The sequence below is a fragment of the Macrosteles quadrilineatus genome, unplaced genomic scaffold (genome assembly GCF_028750875.1).
Source record: "Macrosteles quadrilineatus isolate MER2022 unplaced genomic scaffold, UCM_ALF_1.0 Scaffold_8__2_contigs__length_117827958, whole genome shotgun sequence".
NCBI lineage: Eukaryota > Metazoa > Arthropoda > Insecta > Hemiptera > Cicadellidae > Macrosteles > Macrosteles quadrilineatus.
The window spans coordinates 87146029-87171856 of NW_026542601.1; the positions used below are offsets into that span (position 1 = coordinate 87146029).

At 33.8% G+C, this 25828-nt stretch overlaps 1 protein-coding gene across 11 annotated transcripts in view; it reads left to right on the forward strand.

Annotated features, from left to right (window-relative positions):
* Window positions 1-25828, forward strand: part of LOC129000065 (piezo-type mechanosensitive ion channel component) — a 213208-nt gene that overhangs the window by 107525 nt on the left and 79855 nt on the right. For 10 of the 11 annotated variants that reach the window (XM_054426932.1, XM_054426925.1, XM_054426928.1 and 7 more), the window contains 9 exons: window positions 1443-1588; window positions 4444-4632; window positions 12235-12293; window positions 13457-13545; window positions 14301-14482; window positions 15693-15790; window positions 17388-17462; window positions 19903-19989; window positions 22861-23035. In XM_054426932.1, coding sequence (XP_054282907.1) covers window positions 1443-1588; window positions 4444-4632; window positions 12235-12293; window positions 13457-13545; window positions 14301-14482; window positions 15693-15790; window positions 17388-17462; window positions 19903-19989; window positions 22861-23035 — 1100 coding nt within the window. The remainder of the gene's footprint in view (window positions 1-1442; window positions 1589-4443; window positions 4633-12234; window positions 12294-13456; window positions 13546-14300; window positions 14483-15692; window positions 15791-17387; window positions 17463-19902; window positions 19990-22860; window positions 23036-25828) is intronic. The other variant, XM_054426934.1, reaches the window with a different exon arrangement.

The following is a 25828-nucleotide window of genomic DNA, read 5'->3' on the forward strand; positions in this document are numbered from 1 at the left end:
TCTAAGACTAGCAAACATTTAAAAAAGTTAACAACAAAAAGTATTTTTATTTAGGACAGGTTTTGCTAACTTGTACTTCTCAAAAATTGAAAATTTCAAACTTAAAAGATCTGCTTTATTTATTTATTATTCCTCTACTCGGTGTCCAGAATGGATTTCCATTTAAATTAATAATATGTTAAGTATATGGATTTTAAAGTTTTAAATTTACATAATTTGTATAGAAAGTATACTTGTAATTTTAAGAAATTCATATTTCAAAAAGTTAAAAAAATCCAAATATTTTAAGACTTTTAATTACTTTCTTGCCCCAAAAGATTTTCTTACTTTGCTCATTTATTTGTACACTCTATTTGACAAGAGTAATGTACAATTCCCAAGTTTCACTGGTTGTCTGATTTCATCAAAATATTGGTTTGGTTCTTAAATTCAGTGCAACTTCTTTGTAGTCACCGCAGTTAGCTATTTGGTATACGGTGCACAAAGTATTTTTAACAATATAACTAATAATAATTATTAACTATTCATCAAAAGTCTTGAAGACGACTGTGGTAAAATGATCAAATAATTTATAGCTAATATACCAGTAAATTATTAAGTAAAAGAATTTGCTGTCAATTTTTTAATCATAAGTGTTTGGTTTTTGTGATTTCCAAGTCATTATTTGTATTTAAGTTCTATCAGTTTTGTCCGAACTTGCTAGCAGGGGTTGCTTAAATTGTTAAACCAATTGTGGATAGGCAAGATTATCTTCTTTTGTAAAATAAATGTGTAAATAAGTGTCAAATGTAAAATTAAACTGATTTTACATGTCAAGCTTATTGATGCTCTCAGTTATATGGGACATAGCGTAAAAGCTTTAAATGTTTCTCTAAATTTAATTTTAGGCATGCTAACTTGTCTGTCTTTGTATATAAAAATGCACACAGCATTAATATACATAACTAGGCAGATAGCCTTGCTTACTGTTGAATTAATAATTTTGAAATATTTTGAAAAAGTTAATCAAACGGATTAGAAGCGTTTGCTTTGTGTCACGTTGCAGCAGAGTCAAGTTTTAGTATAAGAAAGCTTGGTCAACTTGTGCAATTGTAGCATTTTTGTTTAGGTACAAAATCAATTTTTTTTATAATTTAGTTTCACAAAATTTCTTTTAACTAATTTTAGTAGGTTAGTATTTACTAAAATTAGCAAGTTTTTAAGTAGCTGTGGAATCAGGATTGCATAAAAAGTCTGTTTTAAAGTGAATTGAATTTTAATTCAAACTCTTACTTACACAAATATATTTCAAGATAAGTCTACTACAGCCTGGAACAACACATTTTCCCTACTCAATTAAAGACTAAGACAAATCTTATACTTTGTTACAAGTGTATTAGCAGATAGCTAGTAGGTTCTAGAAAATGTTTAGGGTAGTGTTCTAACAAAGTCTGATTGGACAGCTATCCGGTCTGGAGATTACTACATGTTCCAAGACCCGGATGAGGAGTTGGACTTGATAACGGAGCAGGAGGCTGAGAGCACATCCTTCGACAGTGAAGACGACGAGGAGGAGAGATCCAGAGGACGAGGCATCACTGTCAGCAAGGTAGGAACTGTCAGTGAGCTGGCATAGTCTGTAGTAACTACCAGTAAGAGGAGCACTGTTGACAGTGACTGTCAATTAAGTAGGAACATTTTAAATTTGACCGTGATAGTCAGTAATGTAGTCATAGTTGACCATCACTTTGAGTGAGGTAGGCTTCGTTAAAACTGACAGTCACTAACCCATAACTTTTGGTCTTTGGATATACATCCCTTTATCCGTTACCACTTTAGGATAAGTCTTGTTTTCATAGTGATTGTATGAAGGTAAGTTAGCATGCTTTTGATGGTTTGTTTTTGCATATTTTAATTTGGCTGATGCAATTTTTATTCAGTGAGATAACGAATGATTTTTGGCTTAGTAGATATCATCCATTTGTCATTTATGAGAAAAAGCTATTACAGGTATATTTTAATACTCAATCGAATGTAATTTACATTGTCTTAAGTTGTATGTATGTAAGTAAAACGAAATGAGTATTTATAAAAAAACAAAAAAAAAAACTGAGCCCTATAATTTATTAACTTTTTATACAAGTGGCAGGCTATTTAAAAGTAGTAAGTGTAAACTAAAGGCTGTTTTGTACTGTAGTTAATATGTGACTGGAATAATTATTAAAATCACATGGTGTAGCCCATTAAACTTATTGTTTGGTGGTGGTAAGTGAAAACACGTGGTATACACATTAAATATAACACGGTAAAACATTACTACAAAGGGCTTTGCCCTTTGCAAGGGGGTTTGCAATTTGTTTTTGAATATGTTGGTTTTTAGTAATAATTGTGGTACAGCTAATCTGGGTTTGCTCAGATAGGGGAAAAACGTTGTTATTTAGTTATAGTGGACAAGAGGGTCATAGGAGTTAGGAAAAACCAATTAACATGATACCTATACAATTTGCATCACCCTTTTGAAATATTTGAATCAAAACATGCATTTTAGTGCTTGCTTTATTGCTTGAATGTTAAATCTCACTTCATTGATAAGCGTTAAACTTTACCTTCCATTTTTTGAACAATCACTACTTTATACAGGGTGATCAACTCAAGGAGGCCACCATTGGGATATCGGAAACGGTAAGAATTAGAGAAAACTTTAAATGGGGGACATTCCTTTATTTTTTGAGGCAGTTAAATATATGATTTTATTTTTTCGAAATTCAGCCGCCATTTTCCAAAATGGCGGCCAACTTTGAAATTTCTTATAGAACACCCTATATTTTATCATGTTTTCGGATAGAACAGGCAATTTAAAATTTTTTTTATTCTTGACATTTTTTCGATATACCCACTTGTTTAGGAGTTACAGCCTATGGAAAAATGACTTCCGGTGTACATTTTACATCATGTAGCTCCTAAACAAGAAGGTTTATAGCGAAAATTCAAAAAGTAAATAAGTCTTAAAATTGCATCCACATTCCAAAAAGACCATAAAATTTGTTAAAACTATTAATTCTATTATTTACAAAATGGCGGCCATTTTCCAAAATGGCGGCAAACTTGAAAAGTGGAAGACTGTGTATTTTATGGTCTTTTTGGAATGTAGATGCAATTTTAAGACTTATTTGACTTATTTACTTTTTGAATTTTCGCTATAAACCTACTTGTTTAGGAGCTACATGATGTAAAATGTACACCGGAAGTCATTTTTCCATAGGCTGTAACTCCTAAACGAGTGGGTTTATCGAAAAAATGTCAAGAATAAAAAAGATTTTAAATTGCCTGTTCTATCCGAAAACATGATAAAATATAGGGTGTTCTATAAGAAATTTCAAAGTTGGCTGAATTTCTAAAAAATAAAATCATATATTTAACTGCCTCAAAAAATAAAGGAATGTCCCCCATTTAAAGTTTTCTCAAATTCTTACCGTTTCCGATATCCCAATGGTGCCCTCCATGAGTTGATCACCCTGTATAGTGAGTGGGTCTGAACAAACCCAGGCTAGATGTATTTGTATAATCAGTAATCACAAGGGTTTTGGTTCATGTTTCCCTGTAATTGTGGTTTAGATGTATATTTTAAAGGTGGACCATTGCTTGTATATTTGCAAAAAATACTCATTCTTTTAAATTTCAGTTTTCCTACATTTCACTAGGACATTGACTTTCCATGCTGATACTTTTATCATCTTAAATTTGTCTTAAATGATGGGTTAACTGAAAAATTGGCTATCCAAAACGGCTCTCCCCCCTTTATTTTGGTTAACCGGGGTTCTACTGTACTTAATTTTTTTTATCATTAGAATTCTGGATGTTCCTTAGAAATTTTTCTAATTAGGATTAACAAAATAAAAATCTGACTAGATTTTTGAAACTATCAGATTAAATTAAAGTAACCCCGGCTATACCCTTTGTTCATGTTAGTTCAGCAAATACCAAAATGGACTGATTTTACAAGTGCACAACAACTTATTGATTCCATTTATTCCATTCTTGTATTAAAGTTGTAGCCAGATTAAAATTAACTAAGTTGAATCAAGCCACTAACAAGTATTCTGACGTAAATTACTGATTTCTGTAGAAGACACCATCCATTGGAGCAATCCAAACCAAAAGACAACATATTGTAGTTATTTAACATATTTTTTTTTTTAAATAAACTATTATTATACTATAACAAAGACTAAGAGAGAAAATATAACTTAAGGCATCACAATTTGAGGGTGGCTTATTCTACTCGGTTGTTTTTAATGGAAACGTGGCTACAGCTGGTCCATATAAAACATCTACTTCCATATCTAAAAGACAATACTGTTAACTTCAGTCATATAGCATTTATCCGTATACCTGTACATATATTAGATTACAAAATGACCTCTGGCTGAACGGATGTGTGAGTGTGTGCGTGTGTGTGTTCAGTTCCTCAGTTCAGCCATGAAGACCGGAGACATGGGAGCAGCAGCGGACATGGCTCTGACCGATGAGAAGAGAGGGAGAGAGAGAGGCGCCTCACTGTCGCCCAGGCCGGAGGGGGAGGAGTTGGCCCTTCTACGACAGAGTGGCACGGACGACGAACCCTCCACCTGGCAGAGTGCTAGCTCTGTGCATGTGAGTTACTCTTTCTCACTATACGGACAACGGTAGGCTATGAAGACGGTTGCAATAAGTCTAGGCTCTACAGGTTTTTTAGCTATTGTTATGATTTTTAAAATGTTAAGTTTAATTTATTAAAATTATAAGGTTTTGGCCTTTGTTGGTTTGTCAATTTGAATAGGTTTGATTTTCTTCCACTGTGGGCAGATTTATTCAACATTGTTCATGTTAGGTTTGACTTTGATTTTTTTTCTTTTGTCTACGACAGTGGCTTTTATAGTGAGGTCAATTTAAATCCACTCAAGAAAAGCTGTCCAAACCCATTAAAGTTTTGTGGATGTGCCGGCAATTGAACCTGCCCCTACTGCACAGAAGTCCGAGACGCTAACGACTAGGCTACCAACACACCCAACTCTAAGTTTGTTGGTTTTTTTGGTTTGCGGCTGACCTGTCCCAATTTATATGATCTTTTATTATAGCCTACTCCACATATAAAATTATAAGATCATAGATTATTATAGTTGTTGTTGGCCTGTCAGTTTTGTGTGATAGGTTAGATTTTCCTCCAATTGAGGGGGTTTTCGTCAAAATTTTTGTAAGTTTGTTTTTGGGATGGATATTTTAAAAGGTGATATATTTGATGTATGGTTTTAAGAACATGTTGTTTAAGATTGACTATAAGTTTTCTGTGTGCTGAATGGGTCATGTAGGGTTTTTTCAAATTGACGGTGGTGTCGTACTGTAATCCAGCTACTAGGAGGTAACAAATTGTGGATATTTATTGGCTTGCACTGTGAATGCGATACTACCTGCCATGGATTAACGTCTGCACTAGTGAGTACTACGACTTTCCGCAGTACTCTCCTGATAATTAGACCAATTCGTTAATACCAAGGCAAAAATGTGGTTCGGATTCCACTATAAACTGTAGGTCCCTTAGTAGCCATTAGCTGTATGGGGATTAATTAACAGCTGTGTCTAAGGAATATGTCGGCCTTAGCCACTAACAAGACTACAAGATCTCACCACTCATCCTACACTTATCTCCATTCATACTTGGCTTTAAATACCTACTTTGTATGGTCGCCATTTCAATGAAAAGTATTAAAGTATTATCATTTGATGATAGGTACAACACATGCCTTATCTAGTGATGAACATTTTGTGCTATCTCAGACTGAGACTAAATATACATTTCCATGCCAAATCTGCTTCAGAAGATATCATTTATATTTAATTATATGTATTGTTTTTGTTTATAGATTATTTGATTGGATTCCACATTCCTAAACATTAGCTGGTAGAAAAATGGTTTCATTTCAGTCAAGAAATCAACTACCTATTTAGCTTGGGTTGTAAGTTTTGTTAGTTAGGATGTGAAAAACAGTGTTTGCCTTACCATTGAAATTGTGTACAAACTCGATAGTGTTATTACTGAAAAGGTTTCCAGGAAAGCTTTTGGTTATCTTGCTTTGTTGAATCGTTATTTGTTTGATTCATGGTCAAATACTGAACGTTTTGGTTCTAGACATAGTCAAAACAATTTGTAATATCTACATAACTGGATTTGTGTTTTGGAATTTATTTTTCAGGTTCATCAAATGTAATAAAAGCTTTCATTATTATTTAAGTAAGCATTTGGTGAGTCGGTGGCTCCAGTCGGTAGCGTCGCGAACTTCGGGCCCAAGGCAGTAGTGTCGTGGGTTCGGATCCTGGTCACTGCCACTAACTTTTATCAGTACAGTTCACCTTTGTACTGTACCGGCTCACCCCTTGCTTTGCTGGATACGTTCCACGCACAGATCTGTAGTCTATGTGGACGGGCAAATGCAAGGTTAAAAGAGGCCGCCAACCTCTTTAAAAAAAAAAAAAAAAAAAAAAAAAATTCCATTGATCAAGAAACATGTATGGATTGATCAATCATATTAAAGCTATAGGTTTAATCAGGCTTCTGTGTTTTTAAGGAAGGAAATAAACTAATTTTGGTTTATTTTTAAACTTAAATATATAGGTAGTTATATATTTATGTAATCCACTGTAACCGTGTATAGCACATTCTATGTTGAAACTGATTTTTATGGCTTTTAGTTTATCTGTATAAAATAACCTACCTTTTTAGTTGCTAGTGTGTCTTAAGTAATTGCTACAGAGAAAACCTTATAAGTCACATTTTTTTGGTACCTGAAACCCTAATCAAAATAAGTACATGTCACAATCCTTTTAATCCCAATATTTGCAGCATCCACAAAGTATAACAACAAGCTTTCAAAGGTTATTGTTTATTTGTACTCAAGTTTTTTCTTTCATTCTGTTCCTCAACGTTATATTTAAACGTTTATTGTATTTGTGTTCTCAAAGATGTCCATGTTTTCATTCCCCGACAACTCATCACACAGTTCATCCCTCCATACAAACACATAGATTTTAATAAGCTTAAAGTTACAATTATATCACACACTTAAACACTTCTGTCTCAAACACATTGCATGGTTTATTTACATAGTTTGAGTTAAATTGTAAAATTATCAATGCAGTTAGTGAGTATCTATATATTTAATACGCGACATGAAACTTTGTGAACAATAAGGCTTTTTAGTTTTAAGATTTAACCCCACATACTATATACCAAAATGTTCGTCTAGGTGTGTAGATGTGCAAACTGGCTTTAGATTTTCGAAATATATCTTTTGAAGGGCGTGGGCTGCCCTCAAAGGTCCTTCCATAAGGATAACATTGTGATTGATTTGAATGTTATTATATTCTGAAACAGATGGCAATACATTAGTAAAAGAAATCCCAGCTGTTATGTTTGGTTTTGAAATGTAAACAGTTTGCATGTTTTTAAAAAAATAATTAGAAACCCGGCAACATATTTGGTGTAAAAGACAACAAATGGACTTGAAGGTTCGTAAACTCAACTGGCTTCTAGGCAAAAAATCAAAGCTTTCGTTGACCAATAAACTTACACTTTACAAAGTTATGATCAAACCTATTTGGACGTACGGGATACAGCTTTGGGGAACGGCAAGCAAATCCAACTTAGCAATTATTCAAAGATTTCAGTCAAAGGCGCTGCGAAGAATAGTTGATGCTCCGTGGTTTGTCTCGAATCAAACAATCCATGAAGATTTAAAAATACCTACAGTGATTGAAGAAATAACGAGAGTTAGCAAGAAATATCAAGAAAAACTCAACCCACCAGAACAATTTAGCCTTTAACTTACTGGACAATAGTGAATTTTCCAACAGACTAAAAATTGCAAAAGTTCTTGAACTCCCATACCGATTTACATAGTTTTAGTTACATGATATGACTATTTATTTTTCCAAGATCTTTCACTGGGGAGATTCTTGGTCAAGTCATTTACTTATATTATGCCTTTTACTAATTGTTCACAGTAGTACTGAACAGATTGTAAAATAAAATAAAGTTAAAAAAAATGTTACCTATGGGACACGACGGGATAAAAGTTTTACATTTTATTTTAGTTTAAACATGCAAAGGACCCGACGACAAAGAAATATTGCAGGTCGGACACGGTGAGTCAACATACGGCAAGCAATGCAAAACGTAATGAGCCCAGATGAGGAGCTGGAACAGTTAGTGGCAACGTGTACTTACAAAATTACACTGACAAATACAAGAACTCAGCAGCATTCACTCGGCGAGATGGCATTAAAATGTCAGAAATGTGGTGTGCCACATTTTAAAGAAGAATAAAGAGGACGAGGCGAATGATTTTCATCCTGCTGCAATAAAGGAAAAGTGAATCTACCACCATACCGAGAAAGCTATTATATACAGAGCCTACCAAATGGAGCAAATCATTTGATCAGAAACTACAAAGAGAACATTAGATCGTATAACTCTGCGCTCGCAATGGTCAGCACTCGAGCTAAAATTGAAGAACATAACGGTGGAGGGCCTTTCATGTATAAGGTGCACGACACAGTTCATCACTCTATTGGCACCTTTCAACTGTCAGAAGGTGGGGACCATATGATGGGGGGAATGAAGGGGGGGGCATATGGGTGTCAGATACCACATATGCCCAAATTTATATCTACGACACGACGGATCCGCTGTTCAAGAAAGAATGCCAAACAAAGCTAATGGCTCTTGCAGCACTGAACGCATGCACATTTTGACTAAACATTTGGTTGATATTAATCCATTTGCGCAGGTTTTCAGCATAATAAGATCCGTCCTGCAAAATACTCCTACTGAACAGCAAAAATAACTTAGAATGTATATAGCCAACGATCGAGCTCAAGACCAACGTCGATACAACGACGCAACTTCTACGTTGCTACAATATATCCTAATTTATTCGTGCGAATTCGCACGGGTTCACCTAGTATTGATAAATTCAGTACTGCTCTAAGCTCTAAGCTTTTTAGATGCAGAATGGTTTAGAACCTTGAAGGTATTTACATATGGTTTCTTTATTTATAAGCCTACCTTCTTATCAACACACTTTGTAAACAAATGTAGCTTTCTTGGTTTATCTATATATAAAGCCAAAAGTACCCATGAACTTTTGAGAAAACTACAAGTCACACCCCCATAAACCATATACTTAAAATGTTCGTCATGACGAGAAACCTTGCGCAAAATTATTCATTATTTCATAAATTGCCCTATAAGGTCGTAATTGCTTTCCAAAGGGAACTTTCCATTTACCTAATGTTAAAAATACATCAGCTGTTATTATTTGTTTGTATTACCATTACTGTATTCTGTTTTGTTTATTTCATCTTAACTTAACCAATCAATAGTTTTATTAATACTAATGTAGTAAAACGAGGTGGAGCCCGTGGGTAACAGCTAGTTACAATAGATTTGTTTCACTTAACACTAACTAAACACACATGCTACTGCACCTGTGCACTTAGCTTCTAAATTTGTATAAGCAAACATTTTTAAACACCTCTTTTAGGTCATTTGTTTCCTTCTATTTATATTCTTAAAACTTATTTAATCAAACAAAGAAAGGCGAGACGAAGGAATGGAGGTGATATTCATTTGCTCTCAAGAAAATATAAATTTCCAATCAAAAGTGTAAAAAAATGTGTAAAAGTGAGCACCCAACTGCAAGATATAGATTCGCTCCTTTCATACTATATGGTCTCCGCCATCCGTTTCAAAACAGTACAATTTTAGGTTCTTTCACATTACACAGTTATATAAAAGTATGATTTTTGGACCAATAAAAGAGGGAGACTCGTGGAGAATAAGAAAAAATATGCAGTTGAGAGAATTATACAGGGTGGTCCACGGGAAACGGGTAAATTTAAAAATACTATTGCTCTTAAAGTTTTAAACATATAAACGTTTTATTGACATAGAAATGAAGGAAATGGGGGGTCATTTACAAAATATACCTTAAATTTTAAGTTTGGAAAATTACATCATGCAAATTGGGGTCATTGAAACAGACACATTTTCAAGCCTTGCTCGAAAACGATTCACTTTGTTCAGTTTTACTATTCATTGATCAGTTCAATTTGACTCCTGATTGCGGCCTTCAACTCTTCCAGAGTACGTGGTTTTTCTTTTTAAACACGTGTCTTCAGATGACTTCACAGGGATAAGTCGCTCATTGATAAGTTCGGTGAATGTAGTGGCCACACAACATCTCCAAACCATGAGATCACATGCCCAAGAAAACCATTCAAACTGCTGCCATAGAGGCATTGGCCGCAGTAGGCACCTGTGTGTGATTGGAGGCATTGGCATGTTTAAGCAGTAGCCCCATCTTGTTGAAACCATTTATGTTCTTGATGTCAACAGTCAAGGTGCGACAACTGTTTGATTCAGTGGCAGTGGACGGCTGCAAGACGGTATGGTGTTCTGCCGCCCCCGTAACCGTGTAGTGTGAAAGTGAAAGCTCTCATGGTCTTCTTTACTCTACAAAAAAATAATTACCCTTACGGTTTTCAAACTTACGGGAAAAACCGTTTAGTATGAAAGTAGTGTTAAGGAAATCTATTGGATGGTAATTTTACTGATAAAAATGTTTACAAAAATCATTATAGTTATGCTGTATTGAACTCAATTTTATTCCAGCAACCTTGCAGTTCATGCATTGTGAATGTTTATTTAATGCACATGTCTGTATTTTCCTTAATTTAAACTATTCTTGCAAATTTATATTTTCATCTTTTCATTTATATTTTAATTGTTAAATGAAATATAGAATTTACATATTTATTTAAATATGCTGAAATCTGAAAGAAAACATAACAGAATAAAGGATAAGAGTAAAAAATGATGACTAACACTGGATAAGATTAACTTACAAATAAAGGATAAAACTGTTTTCACAACCAAAAGTAAAAAGAAGAAGCAAAAAGTTGAAAAATACTTTAAGATTTAACTACAGTTTAAAGGCCTTGTCCAGAACTCTCAATGAGCCAATGAAAACGTGAATCTGCTACTGAATCTAGGAACGATGATACTGTTGTGACTTTTAAAAGTATAAATTTCTCTAGTATATTAGATCAGCCGATAGCAATGGTGTCACATTGTCAGTTCTCTTTCCTACTGCCTCCTTTGCTGGCCTAGCCCGCTAGTCAGTGACAGCAGCACTCTGTCAAGTTGGTATATGCACTAGCAGATTCAAATGCAACATTTATATTGGCTCAGTGAGAGTTCTGGTTTAGGCCTTTATTCTGTGAACCACCCATACATCTTTCCCTATACCAGAATTAAGATACATAGTCCTTTAAGTTTTCTTTGGGTTTCAGGTAATCGATAACACCACCTGTGCTTCTGTACTTCTGCCTACTGATTTATTTATGTAGATTGATTTCACAAATCTCCAAGATACCTCTATGCTTTGTATCATCTAGATGTATCTGTTTGATTTATCTTCCATTATGTGTTCACTGTTTATGTATATAATACCTTTGTGTACATTGTGGGATAAGGTGTTTTACCAAATACTTTTCATACACATGGTTTCAAGTTAATTAATAGCAAATACTTATCATATCTGTGCTCTTTGACAGTTTTTTATAACTTTATTTTTCACAAAAATAGCCACTTGTTTGTTATTTCCATTTTTTCAGTGCAGATTAACTGTCTATTTCACCACACACCATTGATTCATTCTACTAACATAAACTGTGTGGCTCTTTAACCTCATCATTGTATCTGTACAAATGTTTGTAGCTGTGTTGGGTGGTGTTTGGTGTGGTTTATTTTAACTTATTTGTGACTAACATCGATGTGTACAGTCTATGTGTTTCTGTGGTGTAATTTTTATCAAACTAATAGTTCTTTGTGTTATTAATCTTCTTTTATTCTGAATCGGACTAGTGTTTGTGATACAAGTTCTTAAAACATTTTAATATAACTCCTACAATATGTTTATTGTTTAGATTGCTTCCTCTTACAGCAGAAGATTTTTAAAAATATTTCTATCTAAGAAAAAGTGGTCCAATGACATGTGGGTATTAGAAGAATTGAACAACACTCATTAAGAATCTATTGCAATTTTCTTTATAATTCTGTAATATTCTTTTCTTACAATCAATAGTGGCTATTGAGCAAATTAAAAAATATTATTTTTTGCTGCTGCACGGTAACAAATTTGATTTGGTTATTTTCAGGGCACATCATCTAGTCCTCTCCCTGGCCCTAGCACTTCGGGACAAGTCACTGAAAAGAGGTTTGTTGATTGGTCAATAATAACTATAGGTCATAGACTACGCAGTACTCATACACTCTCACAGATTTGGAGGATTATATTTACTATAGTAGGATTAACGTAAATGAGAAAACTTGCTGAATATCTCTCTTACCGAATTGTCATCCTTATGAAATAACTGAAGGCAGTTTTAAGTAAGTTACATACAATTGCGTAGATCTATTATTTAAAGTTATTTTCCTAATTTTTGAAATGGTGGCGAAATAGAAGATATTTCTAAACTACTATTTATGATCTGGTATTGTAACCGAAGAGCACATGACACACTGTAAAACGTGGCTTATAATAAGTGAATAATTTCAGAGTTATATTGAAAGACTGAGTATAAGTCTCTAGTTGAGCACGATGATGATCTCTGAGACACCACTGTAACATCTTTAAAAAAAAAATTAATATCTTGAAAATGATCATGAAAGTTTACAGTCTAAGTGTAAATATACTGAATAGTGTTGGAATACATATTTTATTACATCCTTAAGCTATCATGAACAGGTACAATACTAATCAAGATGTTACTCAAATAATAACTCTTAACTAAAATCTGAACCTAATAATATGTAACCAGCATGAATGTGAATGTGAATCTTTATCTTTGATTAATATATCATCTGTAGTGTTAAGTTCTGAAAGCTCTATACTTAAAAACAATACAGTAGAGTCCCGCAAACTCGGCACTCGATAACCCGGCAGTCTGGAAAACTCGGCCATCAGCTGGCTCAGAAAATTAGTGATTTTTTTTTAGTCTGAGTTAAACATGAACACAAGCCAGCTCAAGTATAATCATTTGCAACTCGTATTAAAGATTTATTGTACTATATCTGATGACTTGAGCTATAACTTAAAATATAAATCTAATTAAAAAAAGGTGTTAAAAAGCTTAAAAATTGTATTGTTCTTGTTTTTAACCCTAGTTCCCAATAACCTGGCATTTCACAAACTTGGCAACCTTCCAGTCCACATTACGCCGAGTTTGCGGGACTCTACTGTACAGATACTGGGTTTTGTCTAAGTCCTCAGTCATATACTATATGTAAAAAAACTTATTCACACTTAGTTGAGTGATTCAAATAAATTTTTGGTTTTCTTTTAATATTTTTACTCTAATTAATTTTTAATGACTACAGCCCTGTGGAAAAAAGGAAGAAAGATCAGGATGAAAAAGATGGAGAGAAAAAAAAGAAGCGAGTCAGTATAGTTTCATCTGATAGTAAAGGTAATTTTTTATATTAATTTATTAATACTTTGTTGTGTTGGCTAGTAAGACTCAAATTCTTTATCTTTGTTATGACTCACTAAATCAATCTACTAAGCTGGCAGAGGGCGCTTGAAATTGAAAACGTCAAGAGTCACACATAGTCTTTCTGACCAACTATAAAAAAGCCATATTTCAGTTAGAATTTTATTTCAAGTGCAATAAATCGTAAAAATAGTATACAATAATGAACATTTATTTTAATATGGTTTTAGATATTATTATGTATGTATGTATTTTGTGTATCATGCATATTATGTATCTATGTATTTACATTTAATGGGTTAGTAAGTATATCATGTATATGATTGTTTACATATGCTGAAGATAATAAAACATAATATGGAGAGGTATGATGAAAACAAAAACAATGTAGCATAGGTTTTGTGTAAACCGTGTAAAATAAAAATCATTAATGGCTGTAAAACTTGTATACAGCTACAGATGACCTGTGTAGACTTCAGTACTTCTACCCTCACTGACTAAGATCAGGCATTTAATAAATGGTCCCAACTAAGGAAACAGTTAGTTTGGGACCATTTATTAAATGCCTAATGATCAAGGACAGCCGGGTCCAGTTTCAAACCATTCAAAAAACTACTAAACAAATTGTTAGGCAAAATAGATTACTATAACCATTCAGCTAGCTAGCTACTCAAATATAATTTAGCTAAAGAAGATGTTGTAATATATTGTTATGTTGCTAACTTTTTCAGACAAAGAAAGCATGTCTGAGAAGTCTGAAGAGTCGTTGTTCAACAAGATCATAACCTTCCTCAAGTTCCTCTACGCATTTGTGAACAGCTGCATGGTGACGATGACACGCTACCTCAACAGATTCTCTCGGGACTATCGCTACGTCATGCGGACACTGGCTATTGAGAAGAAATTGCTCAAGGTATGTTCCTGGTTTGAAAATTACATATAATGTAATTACAGTACAACTGTATTTATGTAGTACTATAGTAATTGGACCTTTTCCGTTAATTCACTAACACTAGTTTTTAGAGCAATAAAGAGAAAAGAATTTATTTATAAAAATAAATACGTCTGCCTTAAAACTAGGGTTGCCAATGACACAGAAAAATGTACACTTAAAATATTGAAGGATTATAACAGCTATAAGACTGATTAATTTTGATATTTGCCATATAAATGATTTCTCATTATAGTCAATGAACCTCTTAATGTTTCTTCTTGAATAATAATTTTCACAAAGGATTTGTCCAAATCATTGTTTCCAAAAGTTCACAAAAAATGTTGATAATGTTCCTCTAGAACCAATAAACAATCCAATCACCTCATTTTCAAAATTTCAAAATTTTGCTTGAAATATTCAAAGGTAGATCCATAATTTTTTTTCTTTTCTTCGTTTACTTCATTAGGTTGATTTAGGTTTATTTCAAATCAAATTGTTGGATCGAGAATTATGCCTTTGTTTGTTTCTCTTTCGATCAATAAAATATCTACTCTTCTGGTGCTTCCGTTAGAAGAAAGACATTGTACTTCTTCTTGCACTTCCATGTATTATACCTTTTTCGGAAGGCATTTGCTATGATACTTCTTATTTTGTGGTGCCCTGTGTTTCTTAGAAGTTCACCAAATGGACAGAAGCCAAGGGCATGTGCAATGGTTTCAATCTCACCACAGGCATGCCTGCAGCGGTTATTGCCCTGAATTCTGCCGTGGAGAACACGCACTGGCACCACATTTGCAATCATGATTATACTGTCTTTCCACTCAGATTCTGACAAGCCTTCTTTATTAATAATACTTTTATTTCCCGGAGTATAGTCCTTGACAAGTTCAACACTTTTACCCTTCTGTTTTAAGCTTTTCCAGTTTTCAACCTCTTTTTCACTTAAGTTTTTTCTTAATTTTTGGGTATTTATTGTTTGATTACAATCAATTTCATCTAGGTGTAGTTTTTTTTTTTTTTTTTTGTTTTCTATCCGTTTAAATTTTTCTGCATTTATTGTATGAGTATTTGTATGGAATTAACCAAACCACATTCTACTACTGGACCAGTGGTAGTGAATTAACAGCAAAGGTCCTTGTAATTTTAAATGAAATATTTCTAATTTGTGTTTTTAATTTAATTTGTTCAGGAGAGACAAGGGTTTGGCCAAGGTGTGAGGACTGGTTCATCAATGATGTGGCAGCCGAAGCCCGGCCTCTACTCGGTTACAACAAAGTCCAAAACTAGGTTTGTTTGAAAAACTAGTTATTTCTCATATAAAGTTGAAGTAAAATTTAATAAATTAAATAATTAAAAACACTGTTGCAAAAGAACCTCAATAATAAAACCATTACTATCTAGAGTCCTTCAATAACAAGGGAAATTTGTGAATTCTTAAATAAGTATCACAATTTACAGTTTTATAGGTCTACAACAAACATTTGTCAATACATCCTTTCATCCTTTTTATAAGTCTTGTGTACACAGGTCACTTAGTTTGTGTTGGTGCTAGTATTGAGAGGTCAATACAAGCTGGATCAATATAAGTAATAAATAAAATGTATCAATCTGTTTGTAATTCGAAGTCTTAATAATGAAAGTGTCAGAAAAGGATTTTAATAATGAAATCGGTAAAAGAATATAATACTTGGGTGACGATAAACAGTTTTAAAATGAATACTTATGTACACTAAAGGGGGGTAAGTGGATTAATATAAGAGGTAAATTAATTTGCCAAATCATATTCAGATCAGGGTGCTAAATAGCAAAAATAGTTGCACAAATAGCTTTAGAAAGTTGATTTGATTATTACTTAAATCCTGTACACTGGTGATTGATAAAAACCACTCATAAAAGAAAGAGTTGGGGTTTTTTCATCACGGAACATTTTATTAATTGTGTACATAAAAGATATTGCTGTTACGGTAACACTTTGTAGAGTTGGTTAGTTTTCATTCCCGTTTACGGTTGTTCCTTTCAGCTCCGATTCTTCTGAAGCTCATGTTGAAATTGAATCTCCGTCAATCGATGAACCGGTTGAGAGGTTTGTAGTATGTTTGCCGTCTTTGACAATTTTCACTGATTTCTACTTGATCAAACTTTTCTCTGATCGATTAATCCTTTCTCTATTGAGATTTCAGCTCTTTGGCACTACCAGTCATATTATGCACAATTTCCCCAAACTTTTATGCATGTTTACTAATTTCTATAACTCTTGTTTGAATTTGTTTGGTTTTATGAGACTGATTTTCCTAGTTTGTTGTGGTTTTGTTTAAACGTTGTTTTGAGTAGTCAAGCTGTTTGTTAACCTCTTCAACAGTACAAATAAAAGTAATAGGGAAGAAACAAATTGGTAAGTGACGGTAGTTTTTTTAAATCCCTATTTAAAATTCTGAAGTGATCATTGACCTACCTATTTCGGCCATTACAATTATTAATTCAATTCCCTTCCCTTTATTAACAGTTAATAGTATTGGCTCTGTTAAAAAAAATGAGAGCTCTGTGTACATAATCAATGGCCGATTAGGAGAAAGCTTTTTCAAGTTTCGAAACTCAGAATATTTGGTCACTTAATCACAGGTATGTTGACCAAACACTTCTAAATGATAAAATAAAAGTTTGAGAGCAAAAAAATAGTCTTGGGCCAGGTGATTCTAGAACCCATTCATGCCGTTGTTACAAAGACTCTCCTACTTGCATGTTATTGAGCAAAAACCTTCAAGGAACATCCCTTAAGCACACATTCTGTACAATTATGTCCAAGTGATCTTTCCACACTCCACTCTACAGTTTATATCCCTGCTGTGCTCTTGTACGACACGTTGCCACTAACATTGTTTGACAGGTTACAGTGTGCAGCTCTGCCGCTCATTCGTATCCTTGCCCCCAGCCTGGAGCGAGGGCTGGACTCGGAGTGCAGGTAACCCGGACTCAACGCAACAGCCTCGCTGATTATTTGTCGTCCGTTGCCTCGTCAAGTGCTTCGTCTATATTACGTTTTCAGGAAACCAACCCTTGAATTTTTTTATCTGAAAAAGGGTTTTAACTTTTTAAATTTTCAGTTGAGACATGAACTGTACAACAAACTGACTTGCAGCTGGTGTAGGAAATGATCTAAGGATTTCAAAACTTGGTGGGATTGTAATAAATGTATCAGTAGGGAATATAAAACACGATTTATTGAACAAAGTCATTTAGTACTTAAGTGCCATGAGGGAGTATGAGGGAATATGTTGACTTAAATGCACTTATTTAAGTTCTAAAACGATATAAGTGACAGCCACATCACACCCATGTATCCATTCACAACAGTGTCAGTTGTGTACAAATCCTAAATATATTCGAATTGCCAGAACTATCTTCAAAAGACAACTTGTGTACAATTTGCTTCAAGGGCTACATATCATTTTCCTACTTAATTTAAGCACAGCTACTCATACTTGAAACAATCTAACAAATTTATTGTAAATATAAAAATTGGTCTATCATGATTTGTTCATTTTACACCTTTTAGCTGACCATCATTTTATGTTTTCAAGATTCTTAAACAATAAAAATACTTTACAGTGCAAGGAAAATGCGGTAATTGGAAGTTTTGAGAACGGGATGCTTGAGCAGAAATTTAATTTCATATGATTGGTAGCAACCAAAGTCTGAAATAAAAATCTTTTAACATTATCCCTCTGTTTAGTCGGTTACACAAGGGTTGGTTTTCCTGTCATTGGCTTCTCTGTGGTATTATTTCAGCTGATGTTGCTCCTTGCAGTTGTTGTGGTGTCTTCTCTTCTTTAGCTTTTGATTTCGCTCTTCAGTCTCTATACATTTTACCTCAGTGGCTATCCACCTCAAATTGTTATCACTCAATTATTTTCAGGACGACCGTTCTACCTCTACTGTACTTTGCTTTCTTTCTTGTTTACAGATTTTGTATGTGTAAATAAACACTAATGTTTAATGTGCCGAGTATATTTTTGTAATATCTTACAAAAGAATGAATTAATGGATTAATGATTTGTATTAATTATTTTGTACTACAGTACACCACTTTTAATCTTATTTGTACATATTTTATGTATATACAAATAATATACGATTTCCTATTCCAGCAATTGCTTATGTACATATTTTTAACTGTTGATTATTCTATTGAACATTAGCTTTGTCTCTATCCATGTTCTACTTCTTTAATGTTGCTATAAATATTTCTTCAAGTTTCATTTTTATTTTGAAGGCTTATATTTTAGCTATTAAGTTTTCTGACTTTCCTACTGTAAGAAAACAAACATACTCTTAAGTGTGTAGGAATTATTAAACTTTTTTCAATCATTCTTCTTCAAAATAACGGGGCTATTCAGAAAGTAGGGCAATTTCTGTCTGACACCAATACGCACTTGCTGTTTGTGTACTTAAACAAATGTGTTCGCTTCAATGACTGTACAGCCATCACAGTGAAACTGTGGTTGTGCTGCCTGTTTTTGTAAAATTAATGTTTGAAAAGTTTTCTGCAATTTAAAATCCCTCCAGTTGTCAGGTGGGGTCTGTAATACAGTTTCGTAGCCCATGAACTTAAAATCCTATAACATTTATCTTCAATTATATGAAGTGTATGGAAACAAACGTAATAAAGGAAAGTTCTGTCTGGAATGAATGCAATCAAATAAAGTTGACGTCTAAAAATTTTGTTTGCTTGATAATGACTCACATGGAAAATCACACTTTAGATCTCCTTCAATCATTAAAACGGACAATTTTACGTTAAACACTCAGGTCAGGTCAGGTTCAGGTTCAGGTCTTGCTCCAAGTGTCTTTCGATTCCCAAAATAAAGACATAGTTACCAACATAGTGCTTTGATTATTAGAAGGAACTCAAATTCAAATTGTGTGTCACCGAGTGGCTGAGCTTGTAGTCAGCAGAATTTTTACAACAAAGGAATTTCTAAGCTTGTCCACCGCATTTATAAGTACCTCAAATTGTTTGGCGACTAAGTAGAAAAGTAGAATTTTAAATCTTTCAAATGTATAAAATAACATTTTTACCTGCTCAAACTTTTTTATTTTTATATTTCAAAACGTTACCTTAATTTCTGAATAGCCCTTATTTCTTATTTCTAAATAGCCCTAACAAAAGGACAGTTAATATATATTTTTTTTTTTTTGGTATAGGACTCTGTTTACCTTAATCAGTGGTCATCAACAATAATCAATTACAAAAAGCTGTTGTCAATCTAAAGCCACCTGTTTCAAAATACACTTCTTGTACAATCTACTGATAGTGTGAAGCCTTCCCGATCACTACCCAAATGTGTACAATTAACAAATGGTTTTGGCTTTAAAATTTCAATAAGTTGGTACATTTACAGTCCACTCCAGATAGAAGAGATGGAGCAAGAAAGAGAAATGAGTGCAGCCGATCAACCTCCCATCATACGCCTAGCTTTGGCAATATGGTACGTCACTTGCATCTAGTCTTTCAAGTTTATAGAAAGACTTGAACTTGACATAAAGTTATAATAAGATAAACTTATAGAGTAATTTAAGTTAAAAAAATTAAAATGACCGCCATTTAGAAATTTTAAGTCGAATCAAGATGAATTTTTTTTTTAACATTGGTCTTTTTTACTTTTACCTACATAACAAGTTTTATAAAGATCGGTTAAAAAAATTCAAAAATAAAAATGTTTATGTAAAAAATACAAAATGGTGGATATCTGGTTAACGAAGCGATTTTGGAAAAAATGTTATTCTTGATTTTCTCTTTATTTTGACCCATAGAACCATTTCCCAGAGTTTGGCTGTTTACTTACGCGACACCCTGTATAGTCAAAATTTATTTGGTTTTGAGATCATATAGGCCTATCTAAAAAAATTTTGGCTTTTCTAAAAAAAAATGTATTTTCCTCCCTCATGTTTGTTTGCATTGCCAATAAAATTAATCACCAATCCGCTCACTGAATATTTGGATGAATATAAGTTAGGGGTGTGCGAGTATTCGAACATCAAGATTTTTCGAACTTTTTGAAAATCACGAGCCGAGCCGAATAGCGTCCTATTCGGCTCGGCTCGTGATTTTCAAAAAGTTCGAAATGTTCGAGCCGAATACTTATTGAACTAGCAAATAAAAATTAAATTAATAAATAAGGAACTAACTTTCATTTAAATTTACTCTCCTCCGTTTCATAATTGTGTCTTGATAAACACGAACCTCAGCTCAGTCAAGACGCAATGATTATCGATCGTAATTTTGAGGAAACTATCACCTGTCGCGTTGTCTTTCTAACACAACTATTCGTATCGTAATATACAACGCAGTGCGAGTGCGTGATTGGCTAAGTCGCTATGACGACACACGGTTGCCGTGGCGACCTACAGTGCGCACTGAGCACTGCGCCTTGTGTGGGAGGGGAGATTATACCAACAAACTATTTCAGGAATTCTATTTTGGGACGGATGAAAGATAAGGAAGAAACAAAAAGTGGTCACGTGTGCAAATGTAGTGGGCGAGACAATAAGGCTGTAAACGAGTATCGTCGTGTCGTTGTTCCTTGTTTGTTTACTTTTTCAGATTCCTTATCAAACGCCCCTATCTGCTATCTCTCTTTCTCTCTCTCTCCCTCTCTCTCTAACAATGTACTGATTAAACAGATTGTGGTTGACGACTTTTCTACTTATAAGTTTCCCTGCGGTTATTTTAGTTCAATCAATCCCATAACCTTTCTAATGTTTATCAAAAATTAATATGTTTTGTATTTCATTTCCTTTAAACCAACCCCTATTTACCATCTGTTTTTTATAGAATAAAATGTTTGTTTATAAAGTTTGACTGGCCACACAATTTTGTACCTATTTTATTTTGTATAAAGTAACAGTTACTTTGAGGATTATATATATATATATATATATATATATATCAATAAGTGGCGCGTGCTGTAATGAGTGCTTTTTATTATCAAAATAAGTAATGAGTTATATATTTTGATAGTACATGGGTCATTGAATACCATAATGTGATGTAGTTTCCTATTTGTATCTTGCAAATAATAATAATTGATAGTTAATTCTGGAAATGAAAAATAGTGATCGCATTCATAAACCTGTTGTCAAAACAGCAACGAGGGTGTAAGGGTTTATTGTTTCAGATGCAAGGGTGTTTCAAGGACAAAGTGTTGGGCCACCCGGATTGGGGGGGAGGGGGCGGTGAGACTGTGTGAAGGGGAGGAAACTGGTTTTGGCTATTTATTGATTAGTTCGCCGACCCTTCTAGATGACAAAATTGAGTGACAGTGTTAAATCATCGTGTTCTGCATTTCATTTCTTGTTTACTTTGTGTGTTATTCTATTAATTCTAGTCCTTTGGTCTATTTCCTCTATATGTCAATTATATATTTTTTAATATATAAGTAAAACTTGTCCCTCCACCTTTTTGGATCCAAACCAACCATGTTCTTTTTTGATTAATAGGATTCATAAAACAAAACTATTTTGTGCATGGAAAACAACAAGAATAATCACGTGTTTTAAAATTTATTTTGTATTTATTTATACAAAATAGAATTAAATATTCATAGTAGTTACAATATACATATGTAATCGACTTGCTAGTTGTTTTGTCGTCATTCAAGGTCGCGTTGCTGTTCTGTTATGAAAGACAATCTGATTGTCTCAGTCTGCACTGCATATCTCTTCAGGCCTTCAATCGATATCCTTTTATTTCTTGCATCTTCATTTAGTTCAGTTCAGTTCTTATCGTGATTATCTACTATTTGATGTCTTGACAATTCTCAATGTTTTTAAACATATTAAAATAACATTGTGTTTATTTAAAAATTGACTGAACATCATTATTATTATGCACTTTTTTAAGAAAAAAAGTTTAATAATTAAGATAAGGTTACGCTAGGAAAAGCTCGGCTCGAAAAAGCTCGAGCTCGAACATTTTTTAAAAAGCTCGGCTTGGCTTGGCTCGAGGTTGAAAATCACTATTCGCACACCCCTAATATAAGTGTATTGTTGTATGATCATTTTGTGTATCTATTAACTCCTGGACAATTTTTTCCCTCCGGTAAGTAAACCAAACTCGTTACTTTTACAAAACACTCCTTAATCAGCCATAGCCTTTTTTGAGAATTTAAACCAATATTATGCATCCTCGCTACATAATTATCAGTCCTTAGTCAACAAAAATGCTTCCCCAGGTTTCAAACTGATCCTACATTCATAGTAAGCCTAAATATTCTACTATTGTATTAAATATAGAAAGTAACCAGGGTTGGCTGCTAACCACTCCTGTATCACTCTCTAACCATTTATCTTTTTGACAGGTATGCCGTGATTTCCCACTCAGAGCTTGTCTGCTACTTTATGGTGTTTGTACACCAAATGAAGTCTGCTACTCTGCTGTCACTTCCATTGCCTCTCATGGTGTTTCTATGGGGAACTCTCACCGTTCCAAGACCCTCAAAACTGTTTTGGGTCACAATCATCGCCTATACAGAGGTAAGGGGAATGTTGGCGAAAGACATTTTGTATCCTCACTAGGGGTCTGCGGTACAGAAAATGTAAGGTCGGTATGGTTCGGTACGGTACAATATTTTGTACCTCGGTTCTTGGTACAAAATCAGTACGGTACGCGGCTACCCGTATTTTTACGGTTTTCTGCTCAGAACTGACTGTATTTAACCATAATTTTTAACTTTAATACATTGACATAACTATGAAAATGGATAGTATCCTACATTCATGGTTTTCTAACAACAATTACTGTACCACACATTATTAAAACAAAACCTTTTACTACTACGAGGATTGTGTAAAGAAAAATCACAGTTAAGATAAAGGCTTTACCTATTTTACTCTGAGATACTTTGAATAGCCATGATAAAACTGGTTTTAAAAATATGATAAGAGTTTTTAGGAACAAACATGTTTGAAACATTTATTGACAAGATAATTTAACACAACTGGTAAATTATTTCCAGCCAACACAATGTCTAGTTGTTTTTAGCGAATTTCCCTATAGGGAAGTAGCTATTACCGTAGGTGGCACGGTAAGACCTAGACCCGGGACCGATTTACTTTTTCATTTTAATGTCCCCAGAGGCCAAAAACACCATTCGTTCAAATTTTTATATATGTATATATATATATATATATATATATATATATAGACTTTTGTTATTGTATACATCAATGAGGGCTACTTTAAATGTTACTAAGCAAATCAAAATACCACAGTACCCTAAAAACATTTTATTTTATATAGGGGTGTGCGATGCATCGAAAATGCATCGAAATTTCGATTCGATTCGATTCGATGCATCGAATCGCGATTCGATTCAGCATGCATCGAAATCACGATGCATCGATTTGGCCTCGATGCATCGAAAAAGACCGATGCAGCGGTTAACTCCCGATGCAACGATTACATCCCGATGCATATTTAAAACTAATTTAGGACTCTAAAATGAGTTTTAGATAGGGAAGTGTCAATTATCGCTACCACCGATACTCGGACATTGCCGATACTAGGAATATCGGTATCAAGAATCGATTGCCAAACATCGATTTCGCCCGATTCCGCCGATACCGACAGCCGACAGGGATGGATAGATATTTTATTTAACATTTATTTATTTGATATCTATTGGTTTAGTAATCACGCTAACAACTTTAGTAACCAACTTAGTACACTATTTAGTTCAAAACAGCTAAAGGTTATTTTCAGCTGTTCTCTCTGCAGGCAGATGATATTGCACAACACAATACAATCTACATTTCAAGATGTCAGACGGTCAGAATTCAGTCTCAGACAACCGGCGTGCGAGTGTCCTCAACACGAAATTATACTAAAAAATGTCTGTATCAATAAGTCAGACCTTTAAATGTATTATTTTTATTTTTAGAACAAAATAAATAACCTAAACTTGTCTAGATGTTCAGTTTCATCCCTGCATTACGCATCATTAGAAAAATTCGATTCAATTACAACATCGAAGTCAGAGGGTTATTCGTATCGTAATCTACAACGCAGTGCGCGTGCGTGATTGGCTAAGTCGCTAATGACGACACACGGTTGCCGTGGCAACCTACAGTGCGCACTGAGCTCTGCGCCTTGTGTGTGAGGGAAGATTATACCAACAAACTATTTCAGGAATTCCATTTTGGGACGGATGAAAGATAAGGAAGAAACAAAAAGTGGTCACGTGTGCAAATGTAGTGGTCGAGACAGTAAGGCTATAAACGAGTATTGTCGCGTCGTTGTTCCTTGTTTGTTTACTTTTTCATATTCCCTATCAAACGCCCTTATCTGCTATCTCTCTCTCTCCCCCTCTCTCTCTAGCGATGTACTGAACAGATTGTGGTTGACGACTTTTCTAATTAAGATTCCCTGTGGTTATTTTAGTTCAATCAATCCCATAACCTTTCTATCGTTTATCAAAATAATTAATTAATCTGTTTTGTATTTTATTTCCTTTAAACCAACCCCTATTTACCATCTGTATTTTATAGAATAAAATGTTTGTTTATAAAGTTTGACTGGCCACACAATTTTGTACCTATTTTATTTTGTATAAAGTAACAGATACTTTGATGATTATATATATATATATATATATATATATATATATATATATATATATATATATATCAATAAGTGCTGCGTGCTGTAATGAATGCTTTTTATTATCAAAATAAGTAATGAATTATACATTTTTTATAATACATGGGTAATTGAATACCATAATGTCATGTAGTTTCCTATTTGTAACTTGCAAATAATAATAATTGATAGTTAATTCTGGAAAATGAAAAATAGTGAACACATTCATAAACCTGTTCAAAACAGCAACGCAGGTGTAAGGGTTTATTATTGTTTCAGAGGCTAGGGTGTTTCAAGGACAAAGTGCTGGGCCTCCCGGCTCAGGGGGGGAGGGGTGGTGGTGAGACTGAGAGAGAAGAGGGGGAGGAAACTGGTTTTGGCTATTTATTGATTAGTTCACCGACCCTTCTAGACAACAAAATTGAGTGACAGTGACGGTGTTAAATCACCATGTTCTGTATTTAATTTCTTGTTTACTTTGTGTGTTATTCTATTAATTTTAGTGTTTTGTTCTATTTCCTCCTGGTCCTCCCTTGCAAATTGTATTATCAATGCTAAATAATTGTGGTCAATTCAAATTATATTTTTGATTATTCAAATCTCCTACACAAAAAGACAAAAGTCAAACCAGGCAAGGAAAAAACCTGCTATTGTAATCCCCATACCCAGCCATTTGGGAAGTGGTGAAA